General features: G+C 40.7%; 1 protein-coding gene across 1 annotated transcript in view; it reads left to right on the forward strand.

Moving 5' to 3' along the window:
- TSPAN13 (tetraspanin 13) overlaps positions 1-16,990 on the forward strand; it is a 35,813-nt gene extending 18,823 nt beyond the window's left edge. The window contains exons 2-6 of the mRNA XM_056118297.1: positions 8,634-8,801; positions 9,618-9,698; positions 11,172-11,285; positions 12,988-13,101; positions 15,925-16,990. Of these exons, the coding sequence (XP_055974272.1) occupies positions 8,634-8,801; positions 9,618-9,698; positions 11,172-11,285; positions 12,988-13,101; positions 15,925-15,999 (552 nt within the window). The 3' untranslated portion in view covers positions 16,000-16,990. The remainder of the gene's footprint in view (positions 1-8,633; positions 8,802-9,617; positions 9,699-11,171; positions 11,286-12,987; positions 13,102-15,924) is intronic.
- The last annotated feature ends 3,339 nt before the right edge of the window (positions 16,991-20,329 follow it).

Below are 20,329 nucleotides of genomic sequence, written 5' to 3' on the forward strand. Positions count from 1 at the left end.
ATTGCTTAACTGGTACAGTAAATTCTGATATTTTCAGTATAATTTTTAATGTGCACGGTAAAGCCTCGCAAGCTCTCCGTGACGTATTTGATATGCCAAAAACAGTGACAACAAGACATTACTGGTGCCCGCTCGAGCAACTCTATGAACAATGGGGGAACAGGGCTACAGGGCTACAATTTATAATGCGGTTTGTTCTTCTTGTTTTATTTGTATTTTTATTGACTAGAAAATAAAACCCCCAAATGCACATGACAAAAGGCTAGCTGACAATCTCAGGTTTTACAGGCCACGGTGAAAGCAAAAATAGATTTTAGAGAGATGTGTCATTGACAAGGACTGATTCATCCTCACAGGCTTTTCAGCTGCTTATTGCTAGGGACAGTGTAGCAAGAGGCAAAAAAGCCTGACTGATTTTTAATTTTCTTAAAAATGCATCGGGCTCTTTGGTGATATTTATTTTTCCTTGTAAATAAATAAACCATAGCATATAGTTTCACCCAGAACCCTATTCAGACTTTGATTTGAAAACTGTTGAATTAGTAGTTTCAATGAGAGGTGAATTGGAGGCTTTTGGTAAGGTGCGTCCTCACTTATGAATGTATTCCTTTTTTTTTAATTTTGATGTTTCTATGGTCTTCATTTCATATTTTTTCCCCAAGGGCCTATCATATATTGTTTGGTTTGTTTATAGATACTGTGTATATTTACGGGTATACTCCAAATTTCATCCTCCAAACACACATTTTTGGAGCATTAACGCACTTGATATTTGTTTTTATTTGTTTTTATTATTTTTTTGCTTTTGGGGTCACACATGGCGATGCTCAGGGGTTACTCCTGGCTCTGCACTCAGGAATTGCTCCTGGTGGTGCTCAGGGGGCCATATAGGATGCTGAGAATTGAACCCGGGTCAGCTGCGTGTGGTGTGAGGCAAACGTCCTACCCGCTATGCTTTCGCTCCGGCCCCATGGTTGATGTTTGTAGAGTGATTCTATTTCTAGCAATTTTGTTGGTACATAAACAATTTTAATATTTGCATTGTCTTGGGTTTCCTATAGAGATTCCTGTTTGTGTAGAACAGCAGCTGTGTTTCCCTTTCCCTTTGCTCCAAATTCACTCCCAGGCCTCCTTGATAGTGCTGAGTAGAAGAGGTGATAGCAACACTCTGACCTTAATCTTGAATTTCATACAAAACGTTCCTCATGTTTTATCATTGACCTTGATTTTTACTCTGAATTTCCAATAGGGATTCTTTTCATCGGGTAAAAATATTTCGGGTGGGGGGTGAGAGTGATAGCAACCGCCTTGCATGCAGCTGACCTGGGTTGGATCCTCGGCATCCCATATGGTACCCTGAGCACTGCCAGGAGTGATTTCTAAGTGCAGAGCCAGGAATAACCCCTGAGCATCATTGGTTATGACACAAAAGGAAAAGAAAAACACCAGAAAATAAAGACATTTGGAGAGTTCACTTTTCTTTCTCTAAGTTTGTTGAGGGCCAGTGATGTAGATCAGTGATGGAACAACACTTGCTTTGCATGTTTGAGGTCCTGGGTCCAATCCCTGACACTGCCTCCCTGTTGTGCTGAAGGTTTTAGTATCTTTTTTTTTTTGCTTTTTGGGTCACACCCAGCAATGCTCGGGTTATTCCTGGCTCTGCATTCAGGAATTACTCCTGGCGGTGTTGGGGGACCATAAGGGATGCCGGGCATCGAACCCAGGTCAGCCGCATGCAAGGCAAACGCCCTACCCACTGTGCTATTGCTCCAGCCCAAGTGTCATAGTTTTTTCTCTTTTAATGAGCCTTTTTATTTTCTATTATGCAAATTTGTCCTAATTTTGCTGTATTTGGTCTGTTTGAGTTTTTTGTTTGCATAAAAAATACATGGTTTTTGGGGGTCGGAGAAATAGTACAACTAGGGTGTTTGTGTTATACAAGGTGGACTCAGGCTCAATTCCTGACATCCTGTATGGTCCCCTGAGAACCACCAGGAGTAATTCCTGAATGCAGAGCCAGGAGTAAACCCTGAGCATCACTGGATGTGGCTCCAAAACAAAACAGACAAACCCCCAAATATGGTTCATTTCTTTGTGGTGGTGCCAGTAATCAAATCAAACCCAGGCCTCACACACGTGTGCTCTACTCTTGTGCCACATCCCTACCCCAGAGTTTTTATTTTTCACTGGAGGAATATGTGAGGGTTGTTTCATAATGAGTGTTCATTCTGAGTCATCTTGGATTACGTTTTCTTCTGCCAAATGCTATCACACTGCCTGTGATAACTTCTGTCTGATTACTTGGCTTGAAGATTTTCAAAGCCTGAGCTTGGGAGGTGTGTGCTGAGACTTCATTCACAGCCATGGTCAGTACACAGGCCCCCTCATTTGCACAGGCTTTTCTGGGGGGTTTTGGGGGCTTTTTTTTCTTTGCTCTTTGGGTCACACCTGGCAATGCACAGGGGTTACTTCTGGCTCATGTGATCAGGTATTACTCCTGGTGATTCTCGGGGGACCATGCTGGGAACTGAACTCGGATCAGCCACATGTAAGGCAAAGCCCTACCCACTGTCTATCATTCCAGCCCCCCCCCCCTTTTTTTGTTTTCTGCTTTTTGGGCTACACCCAGTGATGGCGTAGGGTTTACTCCTAGCTCTGCACTCTGGGATCACTCCTGGCTTACTTGTGAGGGGGACTATATGGGATGCTGGGGATTGAAACTGGGTCAGCCACAGGCAAACACTCTACCGTATGTACTATTGCTCAGGGCCCCAAAAGGAAGGAATCTGTTTTTTTGTTTTGTTTAATTTTTGGGGGGGCCACACGTAGCATTATTCAGGGCTTACTTCTGGCTCTGTGATCAGGGATCACTCCAGGCAGGCTTAGAGGACCATATGGGTGCCTGGGATCAAACTTGGGTCAGCTGTGTGTAAGGCAAGTACCTGCTGTGCTATCTCTCTAGCACACAAAGGTTTTTTGTTTTTTGAAGACACTAAGATGTTGTTGCTGTTGCCTGTGGTAGTGTGGAGGTTTTATCATGTCTCATAGTGAAAATATAGTTACTAGTTTTCTGAGAGCCTAGCTAGAGAAGGATCTTAGTTCTACTTCCCAGTTCTGCCTGCATCCTTCAACCTCCCCAGCATGGCCCCTATGGCCAACTGCTAGTTTACAGTTTCCACTTTGACTTCTCTTCCTTTCCTATCTGTGGACTTTTCTCTTAAATTTTCTGTGCTTTGGGGGCTGGAGCAATAGCACAGAGAGTAGGGTGTTTGCCTTGCATGCGGCCGACCCAGGTTCGATACCCAGCATCCCATATGGTCCCCTGAGCACCGCCAGGGGTAACTCCTGAGTGTAGAGCCAGGACTAATCCCTGTGCATTGCCAGGTATGACTAAAAAAAAAGCAAAAAAATAAAAATAAATAAAAAATAAATAAATTTTCTGTGCTTTGCTGTATTTAAGAACAGCACATAAATACAGTTATTGTAAGACTTGAAAAAAAATATTTATATGCATTTGCAGGAGAAAGAAACTTAAAGTAATTCAGTTACCCATACTTCCCCGGTGACTGAGAGAATAATAATCTTGTAACACTAGATATACTATCCTCAGAACCAATGTGACTCCGTCATCTTGCATAGTAAAGGAGACTCAGAAAATGTGTTTAAGTGTTAAATGGGAAAATATTTTAGAGGGTTTTTTTTTTTTTTAGGGATGCCTCAGTGTTTCCCAAATTGGGTGATACACCCCCACTCCCATGCTGAAATGATGGTAGGCAGCTGGGATGACACTTTCTGTTTATTTCCCAAAAGCGGTAGATTCCTGGGAGCAATTAGGCCAAGTAAGTTTAGGGGTCTCTGACATATGAAGGTCCTTATAAGAGGGTTGTCAGACAGGTGAGATGAGCTTAGGAAGCATGTGGTGGTCTGAGAGATTTGGAAACATTCAGCAGCTTGCTCTGAAATGGGAGAATCTGCTTTGAGGCAGGGCCGAGGTGGCTTTTAGAAGCTGGAGCAGAGGGAGAGTCAGGCTTTCTCACAGTTTCTGAAAGTAGCTGCCTTACTGTGTGTAATGTGGGCCTGCTCAGGTCTGGGCAGCACATCTGTCTGCCAGAATTGCAAGATCATGCATGCGTGCATGGGTACAGTTTTAAGTCACAGTAAGCCTGTGGCAGTTTCTAAAAATCACTATGACAAGCACTAGACAATCACTGCAGTGTGTTTCAGCAGGGATGCCAAGTAGTTATAATAGGATAGAGTGGAATTTTGCTGGGGCACTGTAGGTGAACTTGCTGAGGAATAGGCTAGGTCAGCAGCTCTCGATGGGGGCTGCCTTGTGCAGGGGTTGGGGGGCCAGGATATTCCAAGAGATCAATCAGTAGGATGGGGCACTCAGGAAGGAAATGGTGGAAGGGGCCATGGGAAAAAAAAAAAAAGGAAAGAAAAGAAAGAAAAAGGAACATTTCCCACAGTAGATTGGTAGATAGATGTAGCCCTTTTCTTACCCTATTCTGGGAGAAAAACATCAGAACAGAGAATGCCCTAGATAAATGTTTCCAATAGTAGCATAATGCCCAGTTGTCCAGTCTCAGAGTTGAAATATCTGTTTGAAATGATAAAGTTCCTCCCTGATCCCTTTTGTTTGTAGAAATGATTTTATAGAAATTATGAAAGTTACAGAAATTACTCAGAGGAAAGAAGTGGCTCATAATTAATGAGACTATACACATTGACAGCTGGGTGAACAGAGACCTTTTTGAAACACTTTTGCTGAAAAACTGTTTCTATTAAGAGAGAATCTAGTTTTTTGGGAGGATGCTAACAAGGACACCTGAACGCTTCTTCCTGCTGTGTGGTGGGAAGAGATCAGGCAGCTTTATGCAATTAGAAAACTCCTGATTTATCCCAGATGTGTCATTTGTTTCGTGTCAGTTTCCGGGGTTGGTGCTATCTTCGTTGACCTTAGTGGGAAATGTGCTCCTTGCCTTTTCTGTCTTGGTGGCTGCTGAAATTTCTTGGCTTGTGGCTGTGTCAGTCTTGATTCTGTCATGTTGCTGTCTTCTCTGTCCCCTCTATCTTTCCATGTAAGGATGCTTGTGTTTAGGGCCCAACTGGTAATCCACGACAAGCTGCTTCTTTCAAGTCCTTAATTTAGTTAACATTTCTTTCTACCCACACCATGCCCGTTTTTTTTTTTCTGGGGGGGCCACATCCAGTGGTGCACAGAGACCACTCCTGGTGGACTTGGGGACCATCTGGGTTGCTGGGGATAGAACCTGAGTTGGCTGCACACAAGGCAAGCGACCTTCCTGCCGTACTATTTTCCTCTGGCCCTTGCTCCTTTACTGTTTATCTGCAGTCTCTGGCTCTTCTGTTGACCTAGATTTGAGAGGTTGTTTTTCTGTTCTCTGACCCACCTAATACAGATCTCTACTATTTCCATTATTTGTCCGGTTGTAATTTTTTCCTCATTTCCTATACTGACTTCTCAGAGCAAGGGTCAGTAAGCCTCGAGGGCTCAGGTTGGTCTGATGTGTTTTAAGTGGTTTGAAAAAAAAAATCAATGATTTTTTTTTTTTTTGCTACACACAGAAAAATGTATGAATGTAAACTTTGTCACTGTCACTGTCCTCCCGTTGTTCATCGATTTTCTCGAGCGGGCACCAGTAACATCTGCATTGTGAGACTTCTTGTGACTGTTTTTGGCATATCAAATACGTCATGGGTAGCTTTGCCATGCAGGAGGAATACTCTTGGTAGCTTGCTGGGCTGTAAATGGTGTTACTGGAACTATTGTTAATATTAGTAAGTATTACATATCAGTAAGACACATTAGTGGAATTCTGTTCCTTTATGTATTAGCCTTTGCTGTTTTCATGCTGTAAGGGCAGAGGTGAATAACCTCTGGTAACAGAGACCATGTGGAACACAAACAAAGCCAGATGGTAGATATCTAATCCTTTGCAGAGAAAGTTTAACAACCTTTGTTCTAGAAGATATGTCTGGTCTCTAACAAAAGGTGCTTGGTAGTTTCCAGGTTTTGTTGATTTTGACTTGTAAGAATTTCATTAATATCCTAAGACTATGATACTCAAAAAGAGTCTTTAAAGCTATAGGATTAGGATTATTATTATTTTTTGCATCATATGATTCCCGCTTTTCCTCTTTGGAATTATTCTTGCTTTTCATTTAAGAACAAAAGGATAGAGTGATAACTTTATCTCTGAATTTAATTGGTTTAGGAAATAGGCATTGTACCCAGGACTTGAAGTTGGCAATGTAATGGTTCATCTTAAGGATCAGTTTGACTAAACTACAGTGCCTACATGTAAAACAGCCGCTGAGTTGTTGCTGTCAAGGTTTTCTTCAGATGTGGTTAATAGCCACACCTCACAGACTTGGAGTTCAGCATACTCTGTATTTTCTTGGGTCTCCTCTAATGAGTTGAACACTTAAAGAGCAAAGACTGAATTCCTCAGTCACAAGGAATTCTCCCTCCAGATGCATCATAGGATTTCTGCTTGAATTTTGATCTGCTAGCCAGCCACCTGCGTTTCAGATTTGCTGGTATCTTTACTTGTGTAGTTCCACAGTTCAGTGAGGATGCACAGTTTAGCCCTCTCCCTTGCCGGCTGATGCCTGCCCCTGCCCCCGTACCCTTCTTTTCACACCTCTGGTAAGCTTTTTGCCCTTCCTGTCTTGTGAAAGAAAATGTGCTATATTTGGATTCCACAGAGTCTGAAATAAGTTCACTTGTGAGAGAGAGTGAAGGACTTCTTCCTCACTCCCAGATTAAAGCTGTGAGGAGATTTTGAGATGGAAAACAAGAGACAGAAATGCATAGATGTGCTGATAAGGAAGAATTGACAAAACAAGAAGGACTAGGTGAATTTCTGGGTGGCAGTGTCATTTAGAATATCCTCCTTTTTATTTGCCTCTCCAAAATTCAGAGCATTCTGTGTATGCAAACTGCAGTGTCCATGTTCAGCTTAGTTCTGTCATGCTCAAGAATGTTTCTTTCACTCTCGTTTTCCTTTTTTTTTTATAATAAATGGATAAAGATACCAAGAAATCTTGTACTTATTATTTAGCTATTTGATATGTATCTGTAATTGTGAAGGAGTTTTGTATGCCAAGACCCTTAAATTTGAGGGGCTACTAAACTCTCATTAAAAAAAAAAGACATATAAGTTAAACAATACATTTGTATAAGTGATAATTTATTTTGTATTTCAATGTTCTAGACCCTTGAAATGATATTATAAAAGTCTGTTCCATATGTGTTAAATGCTCCAAACTGGGAAGTATACTATCATCTTATTCTAGGAAATGGTTGATTTTGGATTGATTTGAGGATATTTCCTCTTTGTACTCAGTAGACACTTTCCTCTCCCTCATCCCTGTTTGCTATATCTTCTGTAAATTATTTTTATATGATATTCAGTTAGTTTAAAAAGGTAACTATATTATATATAGCATATGACAGATATTTATTTTTGTAATGCATATTTACAATGCATTTTATAAATGCAATTTTATAGGGAATGACCGTGAGTTCTTCCTCTTCCCTTAGTTTTGTTAAATAGGCATATAAGTGAAAGTATAAAATAATTCCTTGTTTAGAATTTTCTTTTTCATTTTCCCTAAGAAGCTAATCTGATAACACTTTCATACTAAAAGTTTTAATGGTTTCTCAGTGGATATTATGCAGATAAGTATGAAACCTGTGTAACTATCTGAATTCTTAGAGAATAGCGACATTTAAAGCAACAATTTTGTGAGAAACTTTTGATTATTCTTGAATATTCCCAGGGCTTGATTTTGTGGCAGTCTCTGGGTTGCCAGTAGGTGAAAAGGTAGGATCTTAATAGTCAAGCTCCATCCAGTTTTCTCAGAGCAAATGAATATGATGGAGAACTAGTAGAACCATCTTCAAGGAATCCAGGTTGTCCAGAGAAGGAAGGGGTTATTTTAGTAAGAAGTTCTGGGTGTAAGAAGGTGCCAAAGAGAAAAACCTTACAATTTGGTTTTGAAGGAAATGTAAATTTGTTGTTGTTTGTTTGTTTGGGGTTTTTTTTTGCATTTTGGGTCATACCTGGCAATGCACAGGGGTTACTCCTGGCTCTGCACTCAGAAATTACTCCTGGCAGTGCTTGGGGGACCATATGGGATGCTGGGAATCAAACCCAGGTCAGCTGCGTGCAAGGCAAATGCCCTACCTGCTGTGCTATCACTCCAGTCCCCAGTAAATGGTTTTTATGTGAAGGGCTCAATATATTTGGATTGAGATGTTGTGGCCTCTAGTGAAAGTTTTGTATGATGCTAACATCTTAGAAATGTACCTGCTGTTATTTGAACTTAACCAGATGACCTCAGAGACACATGTCTGTCATGTGTGAGACCCCCAGCACCACCAAAAGAACATACAAATATAAGAAAATAGGATAAGTATTAGCAAGAGCCTTATACCTTGCTACAACAGTGCTGTCTCCTGCAGACATAGGTATTCTCCAGTGTTGAGCATAAACCATTGCCTTTAAAATCTTTTGAGCAAATATTTTGAAATTGTATAAACTAATGTTTTTCCTCTCTCCCCGGTGTCTCCCAACATCTGCCCTTTTCTGTTGTTCTTGCAGTTGGTTAGTCTGCTGCTGATTGGGATTGCTGCATGGGGCATTGGCTTCGGGCTGATTTCCAGTCTCCGGGTGGTCGGCGTGGTCATCGCAGTGGGCATCTTCCTGTTCCTGATTGCACTCGTCGGGCTAATTGGGGCCGTGAAGCACCATCAAGTGTTGCTGTTTTTTGTATCCTTTTTTTTTTAAATCACAGAAATTTTGTCTCAGTTGGGTTTATTATTGTCATTGATTGCACTTTTGCTCAGAACAACTAGCCAAAAACATTGAACAATTTCCTGTTAGCCCAGCTCCATGTTATCTGTTCAGCCAACATCAGGAACATTTTTTGTTTGCTTGTTTTTGCTTTGGGGCCAGACCTGGCCGTGCTCAGGGTTTGCTCATGACTCTACTCAGAAATCACTCCTGGCGATGCTTGGGGGACCATAATGGATGCTGGGGGTAGAATGAGGGTCTGCTCTGTGCAAAGCAAGAGCCTTATTCTACTGTACTTTCCCTCTGGTCCAACATCAGGAACATTTTTACAGAGTGAAGCTGTTGTATGTTTACATATTCCCACACTGTCCTTTCACACCGCAAAGAATGAGTCTCTGAGTTCCCTTTATTATAAATTTAGAGTTTCACTGAACTGATTTAATAACATGTGGACTCCTTCCCAGAGTCATTAACACTAGATTGATAATGTCAGAGTGATTCTTTTTAGACTTAATATTAAGAAAGCTTAATTTCTATCTTGTATATGTAAAATTTTTAGTTTTATCAATGTACTTTTAATCGATCAGTTTTTTAGTTAAGAAATTCACATTATCATTTTCCTATACAAGTGTAGGAGTATATAGGAGTATATTATCAAAATAATAGTACTTACTTTTTTGGGAACTTTAAGTGCTATTTATTGTTTTTCTGGTGCATTTTCTAGGACATTCTAATGTTGCCAGCACCACTGCTTTATGTCATTTTAAGAGCGTCCTTAACTTTAATTCTCAGTACATGATTATTCTCTTACTTGTATTTATTGTTCAGTTTTCTGTATCTTGTGCTTGTTTAGCCCTGAATGAGGAGCAACAGGTAAGCAAGAACATTTCCCTTATACTTTATTATACCACATTGAATGTGTGCATTTGTTTAGTAGGGGGTGTTTGGGTGATGACTTGTGAAGGTGACAAATGATTGGAATATAAAATATTCCTGTTGCCATGTCATTCTTCACAGCTAATTTCTTCTGCTCCAGCTGCTCTAGTGGACAGATTTAAATCCTAAAATTCCATCAGGGGTTGTTATTTTGGGTATCCTTTAAAAGCAGTTGTGAAGAACATCTGACCTAAAGATCACATGAACCTGCTAAAAATGATGTAATCTTATCCTTGTGCATGATGAGACTGACATATACTTCTCATTGGCTGTCCACAGTCTATCTGCCTGTGTTGTATTGTATGACCCTCAAATGATGTTATAGGTATCCAAATGGTCCTTAGCAGAAAATAGCATCCCACCCATGCTTTTTTTTTTTTTCCTTTTTGGGTCACACCCGGCGATGCACAGGCCTTATTCCTGGCTCTGCACTCAGGAATCACCCCTGGTGATACTCAGGGGACCATATGGGATTCTGGGAATCGAAACGGGTTGGCCACGCGCAAGCAAACGCCCTACCTGCTGTGCTAGCTGTGCTATCTCTCCAGCCCCCCACCCATGCTTTTAAGATTTTTTCTTTCACTAGATAAAAAGTGCTGCTGCTGAACATACCCCACCCATTTTTTTAATGTCTTTTTTGTTTGTTTTTGTTTTGGGGCCACACCTGATAGTGCTCAGAGCTTATTCCTAGTTCTGTTCTCAAAGATCTCTCCTGGCAGTGCTTGGGAACTATATGGGGTGCCAGGCATTGAACCTGTTTAGGGTGTGTGCAAGGCAAGCACCTTCATGCAGAACTCTCTCCAACCTGCAACCCCCAACATACAATGAAACATTTGCTCCGTAGTATTTGTGGCTTCAGTCTAGAAATTACTGTTTTCAAGCTCTAATTTGTGGAGCATTATGATTCTCACGGGCGGGCTGGAGCGATAGCACAGCGGGTAGGGCGTTTGCCTTACAAGCGGCCAACATGGCCGACCCGAGTTCGATTCCTCCGCCCCTCTCGGAGAGCCCGGCAAGCTACCGAGAGTATTCGATATGCCAGACACAGTAACAACAAAGTTTCCAATGGAGACGTTACTGGGCCCGCTCGAGCAAATCGACGATCAACAGGAGGGCCTTTACCTTTTACCTTTACCATGATTCTCAGTGTTGGAATAATGGAACTGTTGTTACACTCAGAAATCTGCCCTTGAGCCAAGTCCTTCTTTTAAAAGCATGAATTGGTAAAGAGTTTTCCCTTATAGGTTAAAAGCATTACTTTGATTTTTCATAGCAAATTGAGATATAATCCTTCCAAAAGTTTTAATGTCTTATAAAGAATGCACTCACTACTAAAAGTTGCCGGCTCCCACATTATATGTTTTATTTGGGGTGGCATATTTTAATGTACATGTTAAACATATTTGTTAGGGTCAGCTTCTGGAGGTTGGATGGAACAATACAGCGAGTGCTCAAGATGATCTCCAGAGAAATTTGAACTGCTGCGGATTTCGAAGTTTTAACCCGAATGACACCTGCCCAGCTGTAAGTACAAAGTGTAAATCATTATTTGAAGATATATGGCTTCAAATGAGAAATTATGAACCTGGAGGAAATTGACTTTTAGTTTCATTGACAATGTGCTCTATTATCATATTGGCTTGTTCTCAAATAGCTACATCTTCCAAATATTCCAGGACACAGCTCTGGACCGAAAAATGATTTTGTTTCTTTTCCCTTAATTCCTCCTCATTGAACTCCTGAAAATATTGTATCAGAACAGAGTCTGTCTTGTGTGTGTGTGTGTGTGTGCGCGCACGTGCCAGGGAAGCAGATCAATTTAATTTAATTTATTTATTTATTTGCTTTTTGGGTCACACCCGGTGAAGCACAAGGGTTACTCCTGGTTTGGCACTCAGGAATTACCCCTAGCGGTGCTCAGGGGACCATATAGGATGCTGGGAATTGAACCCTGAGTTGGCTGCGTGCAAGGCAAATACCCTACCTGCTGTGCTATTGCTCCAGTCCCCAGCAGATCAATTTTAGCGATTCAAAGGATGTGAATATGAATATTTTGCCTTTTGGTAGATGAGGGCAGTCTGTACTGACGTGGGTTTCTTAACCGGTAATTACCCCCTGATGGAGGGCATAAGGAACTAACCACATTCTGCTTCCCCATCACTACATTATGTCCCTCTTGTTTGGGACTCCGAATCATTTTCTTGCTCCTGGACTTATAAATAATTTCCAGTTCCAGTCATTCCCTCTGAAAAGATGAATTTGAAGCTTTACTCCCCTAGAGAGTTCGCCTGTCTCTGTATGTGGGGGAAACTCCTATTGCTGTCTCTATCTTTGAGCCCTGAGCTAGATGTCCCAGCATGAGACCTCTTGTGTGGGATTCTTTCCTCAAAGGGGGTCTAAATTAGTTTTGGAGTAATTTTGTGCGTTAAAGCAGTAACCATTTATGGTGCATTATCAGTCTTTGTGGATCAGGAGTATGATTGTGACTTTGCTGGATCCTCTGCTCAGGAATTCACCAAGATGAAATCACGGTGTTGACCAGGGCTATAGTTTCAGCTAAGGAGTCTTCTTTGAGCTTACTGGTTGTTGATAAAAGTGAGTTTCTTGTAGGAGGGAAGTCCTGTGTTTTTTGCACATGTCTCAGCACCAAGAGGCTGCTCGCAAATTATATGAATCATTTCATTATGTAATAGTATCAAAGTGAGCATAAGAATTTCTCCATTCTGCTAGAGTGTTACTTAATGTATTTTATTTATTTATTTATTTTGGGGTCACCCCTCGTGATGCACAGGGGTTAACTCCTAGCTCTTCAATCAGGAATTACTCCTGGAGGTATGGGATGCTGGGAATCGAACCTGGGTCAGCTGCGTGCAAGGCAAACGCCCTACCCACTGTGCTATCACTCCAGCCCCCTAGAGTGTTACTTAATGTAACTTGGGAGTGATCATCTCATCATGTTCATGAACCCCATCTGCACTCAAATGGCATTATTCAGACCAGAGAATCAGGAGTCAGATTACCAGGGGCAGAGGGAGAAAGAAATGAGTGGAAAGTTAGTGTGTTTTCTTCTAGGGTGCCAGGATTTGAACCCATAAATGCCCAGCATACGCGTGCACAGTGGGTCTCATCCCTGACGAGTGAAGACTAATTTCTATGTGGGTGCAGTTTTTATCTTTGCTTTCTGAATATACTTTGAAGTGACATTTGTTTTCTTTGATTGATGCAGAGTTGTTTTAAAAGCAGCCAGCAATGCTCTCCGTGTGCTCCAATAATAGGAAAATACGCTGGGGAAGTTTTGAGATTTGTTGGTGGCATTGGCCTCTTCTTTAGCTTCACAGAGGTAAGTGCAGCTATCACAGCAGTATATCCCCTTGTCATAGGAATTCCTATTTAATATCGCAAGAAGGCATGATATTTTATTTTAGGATGGCATCTTATATGGCATCTAATGTATTTAATTGTATAATTGCCATATATAAATATATATTTTATATCTATAATGTATATGATGATGCAGTAAAATAAGGTGATATAACCATATAGTACTGTTTAGTGAGATTTTATACAAGAGACTTCAGATCAGTAATAGAAACTCAGAAACATTGTAGTATTTGTTTTTGTTTGCTTTTTTCTTTTTGGGTCACATCCAGTGGTGCTCAGGGGTTACTCCTGTTTCTGCACTCAGGAATTATACTCCTGGTGGTGTGAGCGTATGGAAATCGAACCTAGGTTGGCCCATACAAGGCAAACACCCTACCTGCTGTACTATTGCTCCAGCCCTTGTAGTATTTATATATCTGAAGTCAGCATGATCATTTAATCTCTTTGACATTTAACTTTGCCATCAGTATGTTATAATAATCTCATGGTCTTCCTTGCATGTGTTTTTTTTGATTTCTATCCTTTTATCCATTTTCTCTAGAATATATCTATAGAAGTAACATGGATGGTTTTTATTGTTGTTGGAGTACATGCAGTTCGTGCAGGTTTGCAGGAGGACCTGGGTTGCAGACTCATGCATTGGTGCCCTTAGAACTGCCAGGAGTAACTCTACTGTACCACTGGGTGTGGCCCGAAATAACAACTATATATAAACTCAGGGACCAGGGATATAGCTCACTGATAAAACACAGACCTTTTTTGTGCCTGAGGCCCTGGGCCCAGCCTCCAGTGTTACAAAGAGAGAAGAAAGAGAGGAAGAGAAAATGGGAGGATGGTGAAGAGAATGTCCTTATCTTCAGTTTCCAAAGTGTTCTTTCATGCAAACATTCTCCATATTTTATGTATTGTCTCCTTTTGGAACTTAGCTAGAGAGTTTATCTAGCCTGATATATTGGGGACAGTAATTTTTTAATTAATTTTTTTGTTTTTTTAATGAATCACTGTGAGGTACAGTTACAGACTTACAAACTTTCATGCTTACGTTTCAGTCATAAAATGATCGAATACCCATCCCTCCACCAGTGCCCATTCTCTACCACCAATGTTCCCAGTATACCTCCCACCTCCCCTCCCCCCCAACTCTGTTGCAGGTGCATTCCCTTTTACTCTCTCTCTCCTTTAGGGTGTTGTACTCTGCAATGCAAGTATTGAATGGCTGTCATGTTCGGTCTATAGTCTGCTTTTAGCATGCATCTCCCATCCTGAGTGGGCCCTCTAAACACCCTTTACTTGGTGGTACCTTCTCTATCTGTGCTGCCTTTTCCCCAGCATGTGAGGCCAGCTTCCAAGCCATGGTGCAAACCTCCTGGTACTTATGTCTACTATTCTTGGGCGTTAGTCTCCCATTCTGTTACTTCATATTCCACAAATGAGTGCAATCTTTCTATGTCTGGGGGACAGTAATTTTCATAAGTTCTCTTATTTAACTCGAAATGTCAAGGGTTTTTTTTTCAAAACTCAGAATTTTGAAGGGATGAGTTTAGCAGGGATGGTTTCTTAACAAAGGTAAAATGGAAAGACTACTACTTATCGTACTAAAAAATAAATGAAAAACATCAAAAAAACATCAATTTAAAATCTAAAAGAAAATTCTAGTAGGGGCTGGAGACATAGTACTGAGGGTTGGACATTTGCCTAGTATGCAGCCAACCCGGGTTCAATCCACAGCATCCCATATGGTCCCCCAAGTACCGCCAAGAAAAAAAAGAGAGAGAAAGATGATGAAATGTAAAATCTTAACACACCGAAGGTTGTGTGTTCACGGGCTCACTGGATGGCTCTTTCTCACCGCCTGCATTCAGTGCTCTTGAGTCCTGTGTGTGGCCTGGATCAGGAGGGCTGTTCTTTCTCTCAAGCTTGAGTCCCTCTCGTTCTGACTCTCCCCTGCCCGAGCTTATAGTCTTAGTTTATATACCAGTCACATAAGGCGGTGACATAAAGGTGGGTTGAATATTGATGAATCAACAAAGAGAGGTAAGACCACTCCTCCAGGAGATTAACTCAAGGATAAAATCTCATCTACAGAGATTACTAGGAGATCTGCTCAAGGGTGGGATCCAAACAAGGATGTGTTCTTCCCTCAGTTAGTAATCTACTTAAATAGTTGTAATAAATCTACTTCTAATATTTCTAGCAATGTCATTCTGTGTGAGCACAGTAAGAGATATAAATTTAGTTTGGTTCTTCCTGAGAACATCTCACTATACATTCCGCAGTCCTCAGGCCAGGTTAATCTTCCTAGCTCCAGCAGGGTCCTAGTCTCGTCATTACTTACTTTTGGATCATGACAGCATTTGTCCATGATCATGCCCTCAACTTATAGTTGAGTATCGTGGTTCTTTGGCCTGCCCCATTTCGATGCCAGGGTAGCTCACCACTTTCCCTGGGTCTATTCAGTCCCTCTTCAGGACCCTGCTTTTTGGGTGCTAGAAACTAAGGGCAACTGAGTCAAGAAATCAGATGCCCAGGAGTAAATATGATTCGGAGTCAATCAACTCCCAAGTTACAAAGCATAATATTAACTGTCTTCCTGTGTCCACACAGAAAGGACATTGCTTACAAGTTCAGTGTCCTTTGATGGGTGTAATCTGACAAACCTAAGCTACCTGAGGAAGAACAAAAGAATGTTATCCTACAATGAAAGACTAAGTATATCTACTAACTCAAATTCCTCCTCGGATATAACTGTTACTTTATTTTCCTTTTTCTCCTTCTATTTCAGATCCTGGGTGTTTGGCTGACTTACAGATACAGGAACCAGAAAGATCCTCGCGCTAACCCTAGTGCTTTCCTTTGATGTGCAAACAAGGAAAATCTTTCCTATTTGGATCTTGTTCACTTCCTCTAACTTTAAGTTAAAGCTGATTTGGCTGTTTGAGGAAACAGTGTCTGAAAAAAATTTTCATTGTCAACAGTGGGAGTCTATTTTTACTGTTATGTTTCTCTTTAAATGTTTTCCTTTTTTTCATTGCTGAAAAAATTTGAAACGTGTGGTCTTCTCTGAACCTCAGTGGTACCTTGTAACCTACTGTATTCACAGTGTCTGGCGCTGTCCACTGTGGCCTTTCTTAGCATTTTTACCTGCAGAAAAACTTTGTATGGCACTATCGTGTTAATCACATTGTGAATCTAATTATACATCTCACTGGAATACTTAATTGTATGTAGCACTGTGTCCTGTAGATAGTTCCTACTGGAGAAGAAAGTGTATGTTTATTACACCCAGAAAGTAGAAGATTCTATTATGTTAAGTTCTATGAGGGAAATGCAAATTCCCAATATTTGAAAATCTTTTTTGCAAAGATGCATTGTGGTGAAAGTTGTTCCACTAAAAGTGGTAATTTAGCTCTAGTAGACTTTCATGATTACACTAATATGTTTAGAAATAGTTATGTCATTGGGAAAAGTGGGGTTTAGTTGTGACTTTCCAGATAATTTCAAAAGAGAAATGAATTCATGAAATGTTCTGGTGTACATAATGTTTGCCTTCAAGCTTTCAAACTGGAATGTTTGAGAAATTCAGAAAGTTTATGTAACTGATATTCTTTTTTAATAATTTGAAGTTCAAAAGACTGTGTTTTTAAATGAGTTATTAATGCATTGGTCCATGTAGCAAAAAGATATTTGATTATCTTATAAATTGTTAAATACCTTTTTCAAAAAATTTCTCAGTATTGTAATAGCAACTTGTCAAATCTAATGTACTTGAATGTGATTTCCCTTAATTTGAAATTGAAATAGTATTGTGGTTCTGTATATTATGCTAAAAATTAAAGAATGGAGCCTTTCTTTGTGTAAGATTGCTTGAATTAAAAGAAATTACTGGAGTCTAGGAAATAGCTCAAAGGAATGAAGAACATGCCTTGCATGCACGAGACCTTGAGTTTGATCTCCAGCACCAAATGGTGGTACCCAGTAAATGTTGGATGTGGCCTTGTGACCCCTAAGTATTGCTCTTAGTGACCCCTGGGAATACCCCAGTACCACTGGAAAGAGCCCTATTCAAGAAAAAAAAAGAAATAAAAGGATTGGAAAACTGATTAAGAATAAAGTGGAGTGCTTTCTTTTTAGGTTTTCTATTATCAACTTGGAGCCAACTAAAACTATTTTAGAAAATCAAGCTGCAGAAATAAATGCTAATATATATTGATAGTCATCCCCAAATTCTTAAAATGATTTATGTTCAGTATTTTCTTCATATTAAGAAATGTTTTCAAAAGAAAGTGTTTCATATTTATTTAGCAAAAAACAAATTGTAGGTGTCGTGAGACAGTTCAGCAGGTAGGGCACTTGCCTTGAACCCAGCAAATGCTGGTTTGATCTCCAGCACTACCTGGAGTAATACATAATTACAGAGCAGGAGTAAGTGCTGAGCACTTCTGGGTGTAGCCCCCCCAAAACAAATAACATTTTTACTGAAAAACATTGATTGTTTGCATTCTGTAGAATATGGTATTTTATTGGTATTTATATTGATGCATTTTAGACCTCAAAAGATGGAAAATTGTTTATAGAATTTGAGAATTTTTCTTTTTTGGTATATTACTTCCTATGTTATACCCACAAAAGTCTGGAGGACTGAGTAATTTTCTTGAAACCTAAAATCCTGTAGTGCAGTTTTCATGATGTAGGGAAAAAAGACGAAGTACTCTTTTGAGTTCCTTTTTTTTTTTTCAATTTTATTGAATCACCATGAGAAAGTTACAAGCTTTCATGTTTGGTTTACAATCACACAATGATCAAACACCCATCCCTCCACCTGTGTACATTCCCCACCACCAATCTCCCCAGTATACCTCCCCCAACATTCCCCTGCCTCCATGGCAGACAATATTTCCCATACTCTCTCTCAGTCAAGGTCAGACCCGAACACCTGAAGAACCTGCTGTCAGTACTCATCAATACACTGGTTTGGCTCTTCACACGCTACCTGTCTGAATGCAAGTTTCCGTCCCAATGGAAAACCAGCAGGACTGTACTACTGTACAAGAAGGGAGACATCCATGACATTGGCAACTATCGCCTGATCTGCCTGTTGTCTGTCATCTATATTCTATTCACTCAAGTCATCCTGAATAGGATTAGTAGAACACTAGATGAAGAACAACCATGCGAGCAAGCCGGTTTCCGAAAAGGATTTAGCACAATCGACCATATCCACACGATAACCAAGCTCATTGAGGTTTCTCGGGAGTTCAAGTTGCCACTCTGTCTAATGTTCATTGATTTAAAGAAGGCCTTTGATTCTGTTGAGACTGAAGCAGTCATCGAGGCCCTAACCAAACAGGGCATTCAAGTCAATATATCAGGATACTCCATGAGCTGTATTGTGGATTCACTACCAGGATCTCACCATTCTACAGGGAGGTGATCATTGATGTCAAGAGAGGGGTTCGGCAGGGTGATACTATTTCACCAAAACTCCTCAGTGCCACCATCGAGAACACCGTGCGATGACTGGAATGGAAAGTAATGGGAGTGAAGATAGATTGGCAACTACACCACCTCCGCTTTGCCGATGACATCGTTCTTACAACACCGAACATCAGCCAAGTGGCACAAATGCTAGCCAACATCTTTGTGGAAAGGTCTGACTACAGCTGAATCTAACGAAGACAATGTTTATGAGAAATGGTCTTGTTCCTGATGTTCCGTTCACTCTCAATGGGACAAACATCTCCGAAAGCAATAGTTATGTGTAGTTAGATCAAGAAGTCAGCATGACCAATGACCTGGCACCTGAGTTGTGCAGGAGAAAGAGCGGCTTGGAACACCTTCAAGAATGTCGAAGAAATAGCTAAGAGGACAAAGAACCTCTGGCTCTGGGCACATCTCTTTGATGCCACTGTTCTTCCTGCATTAACATACTCTTCAGAGACCTGGGCCCTACGGAAACAGGATGAGAATGCTATTTGGGTTTCCCAAAGAGGAATCGAAAGAGCTATGCTTGGAGTATCACCCTTCACTCAAATGAGAGAAAGAATCCGAAGTTCCGACCTTCATCGATGGTCAAGAATGAGGGACGGTGTCTCATTTGCCAAGGCGTCGAAAATCAGATGGGCTGGACACATAATGAGATTTGGAGGTCACTGCTGGACTAGAGCCACTACCAACTGGATTCACAAGATGTCAAAAGACCACATGGCCGCCCACCTATGAGATGGTCAGACTTCGTCAAGACCCTGAACGATCGATTTGAGGCTCTTCGTGTTTCTTGACATTGGGCTATATTAGCACGTGACAGGGATGAATGGAGACATTACTAGCGCCCTCTTGAGCAAATTGATGAATAATAGGATGTCAAGTGATTAAGTGACTCTCTACTTTTGGGCATTATGGTTTGCAATACAGACACTGAGATGTCATCATGTTTGGTCCATTATCTACTTTCAGCACACATCTCCCATCCCGATTGATTCCTCCAGCCACTCCTTGTAATCAAAGAGAGATTAGCAGGCTAGAGAGATAGCACAGGGGTTAAGGTGCTACATAAGATCCCCTGATAACCACAAGAAGTGACTTGTGAGCACAGAACCAGGAATAAGCCCTGACTAGAGAGACAGGAAAAAAAAAACATTAACATGTGTACTGAGGCTAGGCCTCCTCCAGCACTCCAGGATGGATTTTGCCAAAACATGTCACATTGGCATGTGGGCTATTTTGCAGGTGAGATCAGTCAAGGACTTGCAGGTTTAGAAGATACATGTATTATACTACTTACAGTGTATTAGCTACCTACAGCAATGAAAATTAGATTTATTACCTACATTTAGCTTTGTTTCCAGAAGTACTGTTTCTATCTGAGCTCCATTCAGGGCAAACATGCCATCACAGGGCTTGTGCTCTTCTGTCATGTGAAGTCCCTTCTACTCTCCGAAGCCCAGGCCCCATCCCATTCTTTGGCCCATTATAAATACATTTATTTTCTCCTACTTACTTTAGAATTTATATCCTTGTATAGTCTCAATACTTACTAACTTTTTTTAAACAAGGTAATTTATTTTGAGTCATCATGAGCTATAGTTATAAAAATTTCTTGTTTGAGTTTCAATATAATTATTGGACACTCATTCCTGTCATTAACTCTTAATCTTCTGAATTTTTGTTAATCTGCTGTATGTTTGATA

The sequence above is a fragment of the Sorex fumeus genome, unplaced genomic scaffold, assembly GCF_029834395.1.
Source record: "Sorex fumeus unplaced genomic scaffold, SorFum_2.1 ptg000037l, whole genome shotgun sequence".
NCBI lineage: Eukaryota > Metazoa > Chordata > Mammalia > Eulipotyphla > Soricidae > Sorex > Sorex fumeus.